This window comes from Gossypium hirsutum, chromosome A13 (genome assembly GCF_007990345.1).
Source record: "Gossypium hirsutum isolate 1008001.06 chromosome A13, Gossypium_hirsutum_v2.1, whole genome shotgun sequence".
NCBI classification, from domain to species: domain Eukaryota; kingdom Viridiplantae; phylum Streptophyta; class Magnoliopsida; order Malvales; family Malvaceae; genus Gossypium; species Gossypium hirsutum.
Window position 1 is genome coordinate 103,572,739 of NC_053436.1, and position 11,952 is coordinate 103,584,690.

Genomic DNA, 11,952 nt, shown 5'->3' on the forward strand with positions numbered 1-11,952 from the left:
CCATCCTAGGTTTATTTTCTTATTGTATTAAATGCTTATAATCACTCCAAATATGCAATATATGAGTTGTGACAGAATCAATTGTCAAATTGCCATAATATGTTGTGTTACTAGAGCTTGTCCTTCATCGCCTACAAGGGATGTTTATTGTTTTTTTTCCCTAAACTATATGATTTCATAAAAAAAATGATTAATTTACTCTTATAATTAGAGAGGTTCATAGGTTGGGTTAGGCCGAGTTAAGGTTAAGTTTGAGCATGTTTTATATTTATATGTTTAACTTAACTTGAAATATGTTCTTAAAATTTCTATTGATATTTGTACATAACTAACTCAAGTTAATTTTAAACCTATATTTTTTAAAAATTTTGAAATATTTATATTTTTTAAGTTTAATATTTTATATAATTTTCATTTATTAAAGTTTCGCGAATAGCTAAAATATATTAATTTTGTAAATCTAACTTATTTTAGAATTACATTCCCAATGTGATTGATTTTTATAATGATGAAAAAATAACTTTTAAAAAAAAAGGTTAAAATATTGTTTTGTCAGGTTGCATGTGTTCAGTTTAATTGATTGTAATTTTTTTTTTCTTTCACAAATTTTTTTTTTCACGGTTAGAAAGTAGAAGTTACATTTGAAGCCAAATATTTCTTTTTTCTATTTTATTATTTTAACGGGTTTACAGAAGGCTGATGATTAGTCATTAAAAAATATAAATATTTAAATAACACTAAGATATGTGTGCCTTAACAAGTAAATATCTCTAAAATAGTAATTAATTTAACAATAAAACAAGAGTTATACAATATTCAAATAATAACAAAAAATAGTAGCAATATAATAATGAAATGATAACAAAATAGTGAGAAAACAACAAGAAAATAGTAGTAAAACGATAAAAAAATCAAAATAAAAATAGAAGTTTTTTTTTTTTTACAAATTCGGGCTAAACAGAGCCGAAAAGACCTTACTTGAGCCCTAACACATTTTCTAAACGGGTATTATTTTTATTCTAAACTCATATTTCAGACTTATAATTTTTACCCACCCTTCTACTTTTCGAGTGGATCACCTGACCCGACCCAATGACAAATGGTGGTTATGATAATATTATTATTGAGTGTGATGTGAGGATTTATCTTTATTAAACCATATTTATGGTTTGTTTTCGCATTTTCACAGTAGTTTTAGATATTCATGACATTATATTAATAAGATGTATTTAAGTACCTTTACATTAAAAAGAAAGAAATTGACAACATTATATGAGTGCATGTTGGTTTTGTTGCAATAAAGAAAATAAAATGTATAAATTAATGGTTTATTTCAAAAATTAGCTATACTAATTAAATGAGTTGCAATATAGTCCCAATTTTTATAATTATTATAAACGATAACTGACACAACATATATTGTCAATATCAAGCTCCATCTTAATGGAACCGAAAAAGAAAAACCAATCAAACTAAAATAGTACCGTCAACTTGGCCAAGTTGACATATAAAATTCTTTGTCCCACAAACTTTAATCCCTCATCCATCATAACATTTAAAAAGGACAATTATCCAACACCAAAATAATATTCCTCAATATCTAAACACAAGGGGAAAAGAAGATATTAAGTGGGTTATCTCTTCAAACCTGATTATTAAAAAATGAAATTGTATATTTTAACCTTTTGTAGACACCTTGTTGCTCTCTTCAATAATATAATACCATTCATCTAAAAAAGTAGCCAGGAGAAGAAATGACATGACTAATTCGTGGAAGTAATATATAGAAAGTTTAGGGCTTCCCGTATTTAATTTTTCTTTTTTTATTGTTATTTTCATCATTACTGTTATTTTTATACTAAATACATTGTCCATCCAAAATGTATTTATTTACTTATCATTGTTCCCTTAGTTTGGTTAATTAGTAGGTTGATGCAGTAAGGAAATGATATAGTTGGTAGTTTACATCATCAATTCATAAAATATTAATCGATAAAATTGCACTTTATTTGTTTATACTGGTAATGATAATTCATTTCTTTTTTGATTTTGTAACGATAAATGGAAAATTCCAAAACAGTGAACTTAATTACAAAAACCCAAAGTTACCAAAGATCAGGAGTCTCAGACATGCTAAGAAGTTCTTCCAAGTAATCAGCTCCTAAATCCTCCAAAACCAACAAGTTTTCCATGCTTATAATTCCCTTTTCTTCCTTCACCTTCTTCACTATCACTCTTTTGCTCTTCAAGGAATGCCTCTTCTTCATTGCTAAAACGGGTGAACACCCTTCTTCAAATCTATAATTCATTTCTCGAAGTGACTGATAAACTTTCTTCATTGGAAAATTAAGTATAGCCATGGAACCTCGCATTGTCAATGCAGCTCGATCATATGCTAAAGCAGCAGCCTCAGCAGTATCAAAGGTTCCAAGCCAAACCCTCACACCCTTCCTTGTTGAATCCCTTATTTCAGCTGCAAATTTCCCCCATGGCCTCTTCCTAACCCCTCTGTATGAAACCTCACCTTCATTATTAGCTTTTGAGCTCACTTCATCGTCTCTAGGGTTTGTTTCAAAGGAGCTTTCATGGGTTTGGTTTAGAACTCCTAGGAGAAGCATCTCTTGAGAGTCGTTTTCATTAAAAGGAAGGGCTTGATTGAGTGATTCAAGTGACAAGTTTTCTTGAGATACATAGGAAGAAGATGATTCAGGAGAGAATTGAGAATATGGGTATTGGAAATATGAAGAATCCATGTATGAAAATTGAGTAGAAGTCCAGGCTTTCAATTTGAATATGATGTTTATGTGTAGAGTGATGAGTTAATAGGGGGAACATTTAAAAGCTTAGGGGGATGTGTATATTTATATAGGGATCGAGGAAGGTCACAGGGGGATAGAAAAGTGGAAACAATACATGAAGGGGAGGGTTTTCAAACAACATTATTGGGTCATTAATTGGAGCAGATTGGCGATTGCCATGGCGGCCAGGTCAGAAGAAAGTTTTCAATATGCATGGCGTCAGCTTGATGATTTCATCAATAGCTAAGGGCCCTTTACCCACTTGGCACTAGGAGCTACCAAACAATGGCTGATGCATATATGGCACCACATATCTAAATGCCTATTGAAGATACAGATTATGAATCTGAATATTGTATAACATCTGAATAATGTCAAATCATGTTGAATATATGAGGAATTTAAGTTTGGTTTTCTTTCTTCTTTTCTTTTATTTAATTTGTTTGGGTGAATATAATTTAATCATAAAAATAAGAAGGTGATAAAAAAGGGAAAGAGACGTTGGTAGTAAGGACGATGGCTTCTCCAAATCTACCTCCAACTGCGAATCAGCTCCAGCATTTTTGCATTAGCTCCTCCACTTTATGATCCTTCCTTCAGCTCTATAATCATGTGATTGTTTAGTGAAAAATCTGATTCATAAAGATCTAATAATATCAACTCAACAAACTATAAACTTGTTATAACACAAGGATTGCACAAAATTTTGAATAATACAACAACAGCTATTCACAACACATGAGTGCAGAGAGTCACTAGAATGAAGACGACTCACATTTGTTTGGTTTGGTGATTAGAGAAAATTAAGAAAGCAAAAACAAATTTTCATTATATATATATTTTTTATATTTGGAAGAGTCGAATGTCACTTTCTTGTACATTGGTGAAAACCTTGTACATTGGTGGATCGAATGTGATTGTCTTTTGAATTGGTGAGAGCCAATAAAATTGATATCTATAAATGAAATTAAAAAATATGATATTGATACAATGATAGTCTTGTATGGAACGGGTTGGTATGGAAAATTCTCTAAAAGTTTTTGAGGGGGACGAAGGTTCGCAGCTTTTTGAAGATCGCAATACTAAGAACGTCAGGTTTAAAGAGGTTTCTAATGGGACTTTTGTGGATATGGCTGTGGACGCTGATCCACCTTCGAATGCGGCAATGTCGTGGAAGGATAAACTTTTTGGAACTGGTTCGTCTGGGACCAGTCAGGATGTCGCCGAATTTGAGGGGGACATGGATGAAGACTTCATTCTGTTAGATGATGATATCATAAGGACCAATGTTAATAGAATTCCAACAATTGAGTTTTCAGATCGTGTTAAAGAAATTTTATATAAGGAGATGGAGATGACAGTAGTCCTTAAACTACTTGGGCGAAACATCAGTTATAGTGTTCTCTTTAATCGAATCACTAGCCTTTGGAGACCTATACAACCATTCCAATTAATGGATATTGAGAATGGGTATTTTTTGGCTAAATTCCAAAACAGGGAGGATTATGACAAAGTCCTTACACAGGGACCGTGGATAATTTTTGGACAGTATCTGATACTCTAGCCATGGACAAAAGAGTTCTCTCCCCTTCAACCATATCCTAGTGTAGTTTTGGCTTGGATCAGGTTACTGGACTACCGGGGTTTATGTACAAAAGGAAGATTCTCTAAGCAATTGGAAATATGATCGGTAAGGTTGTAAAGTTTGATTTTAAGACTGATAATAGAACTAGGGGCAGATTCGCTAGAATGGCCCTATTTATCAACCTAGACAAACTCCTCATTTCTCAAATCTGTGTTAATGGCGAAATACAACAGGTGGTTTATGAGGCCTTACCAACGGTTTGCTTTACCTGTGGAAAATACAGGCATGTGAAGGATCTGTGTTCTTTACCAAAAGAAACATTGGACAAAGTCAATGACAAAGTGGTGGCCGACAGTGGCTCAATCAGTGGAAACGGTGACCCAGAGAAGATCTCTGAACCAGCTTTCGGTCCGTGAATGCTGGTGGAGTGTAAATCCCGAAGAAGATCGGGGAATACCCGAGATTTTGGTAATACAGATGCTAGAAAAAGAAAGTCTGGCTCTCGGTTTAATGCCCTTACCGTTGAAGGCGAGAAGACCGGCGGTGAGAAAGGAATGTTAGCAGATTTAAAGGAAATAAATATTCAAGCGGTGGAATCTGATGTGGCCAATCTTGGTTCTGAAGAAGAAGATTTCATTAAATCTTTGCCTTCACCGGTTATTAATAAGGCAACAAATTTGGACATTGGTTCAAGTGGCCAAAAGAGAACTTATGATTTGGGCTTGGATTCGGATGCCCAAACGAGTATAATTAATTCAAAAGGCCAGCTTATCAGAGGGGAGAGCTCATTCGGGCCGTGACAATGACAAATTTAGGCTGAAAAGCCTGGGAAAAAAATTAAATGACAATAGGCCAATTGGGTCTTCGATTGGGCCTTTTTCTAAAGAGAATTTAAATAGATCATGTCAGCAGACCTATCAAGCTAAGGAAGGTCACTCGATTTCTATTACTCCAATGAGTATGAGGCCCATGGGAAATTATGCTGATGGAACAGTAGAAAAGTCAAACAGGCCAGCGCCTCTTTCTTTGGCGGTTAATGACCAGCAAACTTCTCTTGCGTGGCCTAATCCCAACAAGACCCAGGTTTTTCCAAATCTTAATTTATTTCTGACTAATCAAGAACTTGGGGTTGTTTTGTTAAATGCAGGTAATGATGATAATTAGTACAACCCAAAATCGCAAGCCGATAAGTCGGAAGATATTAAGGCACACTTCAATCCGGTTTTTGAAGGCCCAGTAGAAGTTTGAGGTTCAGCTGACTAATAACATTCTAGAATATGAGAAACACTCTGCGGTTACTTTCAAAAAAAAATTTAATTCCTCTGATCAGTCTAAAGGTAGTCCATTTGAGCATTTGAATGCAGGTAAAATTGATAATAAGGGTCGAAATAATTTTGAGAAATTTGGCATTACTAGAGGAGGGCGTAAAAATAGTAATGCCTTAAAAGGTCGTGGGGGTCGTTTTAAAACCTCTGCAAATTCGCGGGTTTCTTTAGCAGATTTAATGAAAGAGGTGGCGAAGCTTATATCTTCAGACCTTTCAAAGGAAGATAAAAGGGAAGCTCTTGTGAATGTGAATCTAGTAGAGTGGTTGACTTCCGACAGTAATGGTATGTTTTTTTTTAATATATTCTATTATTTATGAATCTCTCGATTATTTCTTGGAATTGTTAGGGTTGTGCCAATGTCAGATTTCCTCCTATTTTTCGCGAGTATAGTATGGAGCATAGACCCAATATTATTAGTCTGCTGGAAACCAGAGTCAGTGGGTCCAAGGCAGATAAAGTTATTGCAAAATTGGGGTTTCAATTTTCACATCGTGTGGAGGCTGTTGGTTATGCTGGGGGCATTTGGATTGGTTGGACTAAATCTGTTAAAGTGGAGATTTTACAAAATCATCCCCAATTCATTATTACTCGGATTTGGCATAATTCTTCTCTCAATCTAATTTTGATCGGTTTCATCTACGGGAGTCCTATCGTCAGAAGCGAAAATACCTCTAGCATGATTTGAGAGCTACTATTCCTACTGGGCAAATTCCTTGGATGGTGATTGGAGACTTTAATGCTATTCTCTCCTCTGAAGAGAAAAAGGGGGGGCCTTTCGATTGGTAAGAGGTGTCCCTTTTTGGTGACTTTGTTGACCCCTCTAACCTTCATGATTTAGGCTTCAGGGAACCTCCTTTCACGTGGCATAGGGGCCATCTATTCGAGTGATTGGATCGTGCTTTGGGAAATGAGGCTTGGGTAAATTTGTTTTCAAATAGCGTAGTCACTCATCTTCCAAGAATTAAATCTGATCACCGTCCTCTTCTCCTCAACCCTAGTTTTGAGTCTGTTTTGCCAAATGGGAGACCCTTTAGATTCCTTGCAGGATGGGTTGAACACCATGACTTTGAAAATCTTGTGAGAAATAAATGGGTCTTTCACGGGAACATGTTTGATTCTTTAGATAAATTTACCGGGAACATCAATGAGTGGAATAAGAACATTTACGGTCATATTTTTACTCGCAAGAGGAACTTGATTCACCAGCTGTCGACTGTTCAAAGGAAAATGGACTTTTTAGGTTCTACTACTTTAGCTCATGTTGAAAGGAATATTAGGAACGAGTTGGAAAATGTTTTACACCATGAGGAACTTCTCTAGAAGCAAAAGGCTCGTTGTGACTGGCTTCACTGGAGGGACAAAAATACTAAGTTTTTTCATGCTCGCACTTTGCAGAGACGGAAAAAAATCGTATTTCTACCATTCGTGAATCTCTTGGTAATTGGTTATTTGACCCTGAGGTATTGAATTAGAAACGTCTAATTTTTTTCAGAAATTATACAGAGAAGATCCTGGTCCCATGGGTTACTTACCTCCTAACAGGTTCCCTAAACTTGTGCCTACTGATAGTGAATTTTTAGGTAGAATAGTCACTGATGAGGAAATTAAGAGAGCTCCAGGTAGCGACAGTTTTCATGCTATCTTCTTCCAGAAACAGTGGGATATAGTAGGGCCAGTTGTGTGTGACTGGGTGAAAATGGTTTTCAATAGTAGGGTTATTGATGCTAGGCTAAATAATACCCTGCTTGTCCTTATTCCCAAGATTCAGAATCCTGAGAAATTTGCTCAGTTCCGCCCTATAAGTCTGTGTTCTGTCCTCTACAAATTGGTAATGAAAGTAATTGCTAACCACTTTAAGATTATATTTCCCAAAATAATTGCGTAGGAACAGGTAGGGTTTATTGCTGGGCGTAATATTACCGATAATATTATCATTGCCCAAGAGGTGATTCATTCGATGAAGAGCTGCAAGATTCGGAAGTGGATGGCGAATAAAATCAATTTAGAAAAGGCATATGACCGAGTGCGATGGGATTTTATTGATACCTCTCTTTAAGCGGCAGGTATTCCTAGCTATCTCTCAAATGTTATTATCTCTGCGATCTCTAACTCTACCATGCAAGTTTTGTGGAATGGCATTCCTACGGCCAAATTTAGACCTATTAGGGGAATTAGACGAGGGTGTCCTCTTTCTCCATACCTTTTTATACTCTATATGGAATGGCTAGGACATTCTATTAGGTCAGCTTTATCAAAAGGAAGTTGGAAACCTATAAATTTGTCTAGATCGGGGCCGCTTCTCTCACATCTCTTTTTCGCCGATGACGTTGTGATTTTTTGTAGAGCGGATGAACAACACGGGAAGATTTTAAAAGAAATTTTGAATGATTTCTGTGAGCTCTCAGGACATAAGGTTAACCTTAGGAAAACAAATATTTTATTTTCCAAAAGTGTTGAAAAATCATTGGCTGATCGGCTAAGCAATATTTTCTTTTGTGCTTGAGAAAGTCCGTAAGAAGCTTCAGAGTTGGGATGCTCGACAACTTTCTTTTGTTAGACGAGTTACTTTAGCGCAGACAGTTCTTCTAGCCATTCCCAGTTGCTTCATGCAATCTATGATGATTTCTAGGCAGACCTGTGAGGAGATTGAGTATCTAGTCAGGCGTTTTATTTGGGGGACTTCTGATGGTAAGAAAAAGATCTCTTTAGTTGGTTGGGACTCTATATGCCAACCCAAGTGGTGTGGTGGTCTTGGCATGAGACAACTACGGGACCAGAACATCGCCTTTTTGCTTAAACTTGGGTTCAAAATGGTTACTGATAATGAGACTCTCTGGGTTTGTGTGCTTAAGTCTAAATATGGGATGAAGGACTCTCTACCGACTAGTATAACAAAGGCGAAAACTTTTTTTCTTTGGAAGCTGCTTTCAAAAGTGTGGACCCTGTTACTTGATAACCTTGTTTCGTTCGTTGGTGACGGCAATAAAATTCGCTGATGGAAGGATATATGGATTCCTAGATTTGGACCTTTGATTAATTACCTACCTCCTTATGCTAATATTAATCCTGATTGTTTGCTTAGTGACTTGATTACAGGAGATGGCAGTTGGAATCTTACTTTTTTGCAAGCTTTGTTACCAGAGGAGATTATTTTCCATATTATGGGTATTCCTCCCCCTCATCCAGCTGAAGGACCGGATAGGCTGTCTTGGCGACATACTTCAACTGGAGCTTTTTCTGTTAGATCCGCTCACAAAGTGTTAAAGGAAGATTCTTGGAACCCTGGAGATAAGTTATGGAAGATAGTGTGGAAGATCCCAGGCCCGCAAAGAGTCTGTTTCTTCCTTTGGACTGTGCTTAAACAGAGAATTCTTACTAATGAGGAAAAAGTGAGGCGGGGTTTAGCAGTTGATGGCTCTTGTTTGATTTGTGGAGATGCCACTGAAGACATTCTGCATAGCATTCCTGACTGTACTGTGGCTAAAGAAGTCTGGAAACAGGTAGTTCCGAGAAACCAACATTCTCTGTTTTTTCTAACCCTTTGTACGAATGGATTGCTTTAAATATACAGGATACTTCGACGCTTATTGGTGGGGAAGTTAGCTGGGCTTGCCTTTTTGGATTATTAGCTTGGCGCTTATGGAAGAATAGCAATCTTTTCCTCTTTTAAGGGAAACCATGGAGTGCTAGCGAAATCATTAAAGTTTCCATGTGTTGAGCTAAACAGGCGAGTAAGATTTCTAGAAGTAACCTGAGTGATACTATTGTCACATTCCACGGGGAGTCTATACCTAAGAATTGGATCTTTCTTAATGCGGATGATGCTGTGTCAAAAGCATCTGGAAAAGCAGCTGTTGGAGGAGTGGTACGGGATAGTTCTGGTAATTGGATGATGGGCTACAACCGATTTCTAGGGACCTGCTCGATTTTCGAAGCAGAATTATAGGGTATTCTGGACGGCTTAAAGTTCCTTCAACGCAGAGGTCATAACAATGTAATTATTCACTCTGATAGTTTGGAGGTTGTCAAAGCTATTCAGGAATGTGGTTCGGAGGGTTCTACCTCTGCTTTGATTAGAAGAATACACCGGATTCTACCCCAAGAAAACCAGTGGCTTTTAAGACATATTCCGAGGGAGAATAATTATTGTGTCGACTACATTACTAAATTGGCTTTTGTAAGCGAGGATGACCTACGCCTTTTTGAGTCTCCTCTAGATGAAGTGCTAGATTTTCTTAAGTCAGATAAAGAGAGGCTCTTTACACCTCTCGGTTTTTCCTTGTAATTTAATTTCGTTATGTTTTCTTGTTCACCAAAAAAAAAAAGAATATTATATTGCATCTATAATTGTTTTCGGTGTTATGGAATTGGGTTTCTTTCCATCCAAAGAATTGTTGTGGCATTGGATATTTTTTTAGAGAAGGCTTTGAGGTGTTCTTCTTGGTGTTTTATGTTTGGGACCATTGTACATGATGATCACGAAAGTTACTTTCATATCAAACACATGAATTGATTAAAGTTTAAGGAATATAATATGGTTCTGTTTTGCTGTTAAGTCCAGTGTATTCAACCTGATGAAAGGTTGAAATTCTAGAAATGGCCACACCATTTTCACAAGCTTTAATAAAAATAAAAAAGTTTACTTTGATTCATCATTAGAGAAGTTATTGAATTAACATATGTTATACATCATAATCCTAATTGCGGTGGGAAATACGATTAAATTTAAATTCTCATACTTACAATATAATATTTATATCTCTAGTTATATTATGCTAAAACTTTTGTTATACGCAAATAAATCATAATTAACTTTTTTATTCAATTTTATCCACATATAGAATTCCATAAAACACATTTAATATAATAAATTATTACACCAAATAATCAGACCGTTTTAATTGATAACAAATCTTTTTTATATAAAATATTAGTAAAATTTGTACTTAATTGAGTGAAAAAGTGGAAAGATGAGAGAATGAAAATGATAAAATTAGAGAGGTGTATGTTAGTTTAAAATTATACATTTTTAAATATTTTATTTTATTTTCTTTCACATTTTAACTCTACCCAATAATACATAAAAAAGAAAATCACTTTTTACATTTTATTTTTATTTTTTCAATTTTTTTTACTAAACACACTTATAATAAATATATATTTTTCATCTTTCTATTTTTGTACTCATCTATTTTTTTTATTGAAAGGGGTTGAATAAGTTAAATTTTTAAAAAGTTGAATAAAACAAATTATTATGCAAAAGGTTAAAGAAAGAAAACAAAAGAAATTGGTATTATATAATATTGGAAATGGATAGAAGAATGGTCCACCCTTCTTAAATGTATATGTGGGGAATGTGCATGAACCTCCATATTTTTACATTGAAATTTGAGGGAGATTTTAATGAAGTCGACCCTACCTTAATTAGCTGAAATTGATTTTAAATACCAAAAATTGACTGATGGTAGCTCCACGACATTGATACTAAGCCCACTAGGAAGTTGGATTTGCTAGGCGTCCTCCTCAATTTCTTTTTATTTCAATTATTTCATATAAATATTAGTAAATTAATATTATTAAATACGATTAATATGTAATTTATTTTTTGAATTTGCTTAAAATTATTTAATTGGTATTTTAACTTTTTTACTTAATTGGCATCTAAATTTGTATTTTATCAACACACATTGTCCCAATTTGTTAATAATGTTAATTCTTTAAAGGTTAACGTGTAGTTTGCTTCTTAAACTTACTCAAAAATACCTAGTTGGTACTTGAACTTGTCCAATAAGTTTTTTTAATTAATAAATATTTTAAATTTTAATTTATATCCACCACATATCATATTGAGAGACTGTCACATGTTACTATAGAATTGGCCATCAGTGTCATGCCTATACAAGCTAACGATGTTTGTGCACAGGTACCAATTTAAGTGACAAAATACAAGTTCAAGTACGAACTAAGTAAAGAAAATTTAAATACCAACTAAATATTTTTAAACAAATTCAGATGACAAACTATATATTAATCCTATTAAATATTAAAATTAAAAAAAATAATTTTGAATTCTTCGTAAATTGTGGAATAAAAATAATTTACTAACAATGCATTGAATCATCAAATATTAAATCTGATATTTCATATATATAAATTGTATTTCGAGTATTTGATAATTATATAGACATAAATGTTGTCTACAATAGGCTCTACAATTACTCATTATTCAGGGAGCAAATAG

At 34.5% G+C, this 11,952-nt stretch overlaps 1 protein-coding gene across 3 annotated transcripts; it reads right to left on the reverse strand.

Moving 5' to 3' along the window:
- Positions 1-1,974: 1,974 nt before the first annotated feature.
- LOC107893200 (ethylene-responsive transcription factor 1B) lies at positions 1,975-10,274 on the reverse strand. 3 transcript variants are annotated; one of them, XM_016818129.2, is made up of 2 exons: positions 4,636-5,043; positions 1,975-3,400 (listed from the first exon to the last, which is right to left on the reverse strand). In XM_016818129.2, the coding sequence occupies exon 2, from the start codon at positions 2,751-2,753 to the stop codon at positions 2,106-2,108; it is 648 nt and encodes a 215-aa protein (XP_016673618.2). In that variant the 5' UTR covers positions 2,754-3,400; positions 4,636-5,043; the 3' UTR covers positions 1,975-2,105. The 3 variants fall into 3 exon arrangements, 2 of the variants coding, with proteins under 2 accessions (XP_016673618.2, XP_040941462.1); XM_041085528.1 differs by having other exon boundaries at positions 4,904-5,039; XR_001682757.2 differs by lacking the exon at positions 1,975-3,400 and adding an exon at positions 3,728-4,056 and having other exon boundaries at positions 4,636-10,274.
- Positions 10,275-11,952: the final 1,678 nt, after the last annotated feature.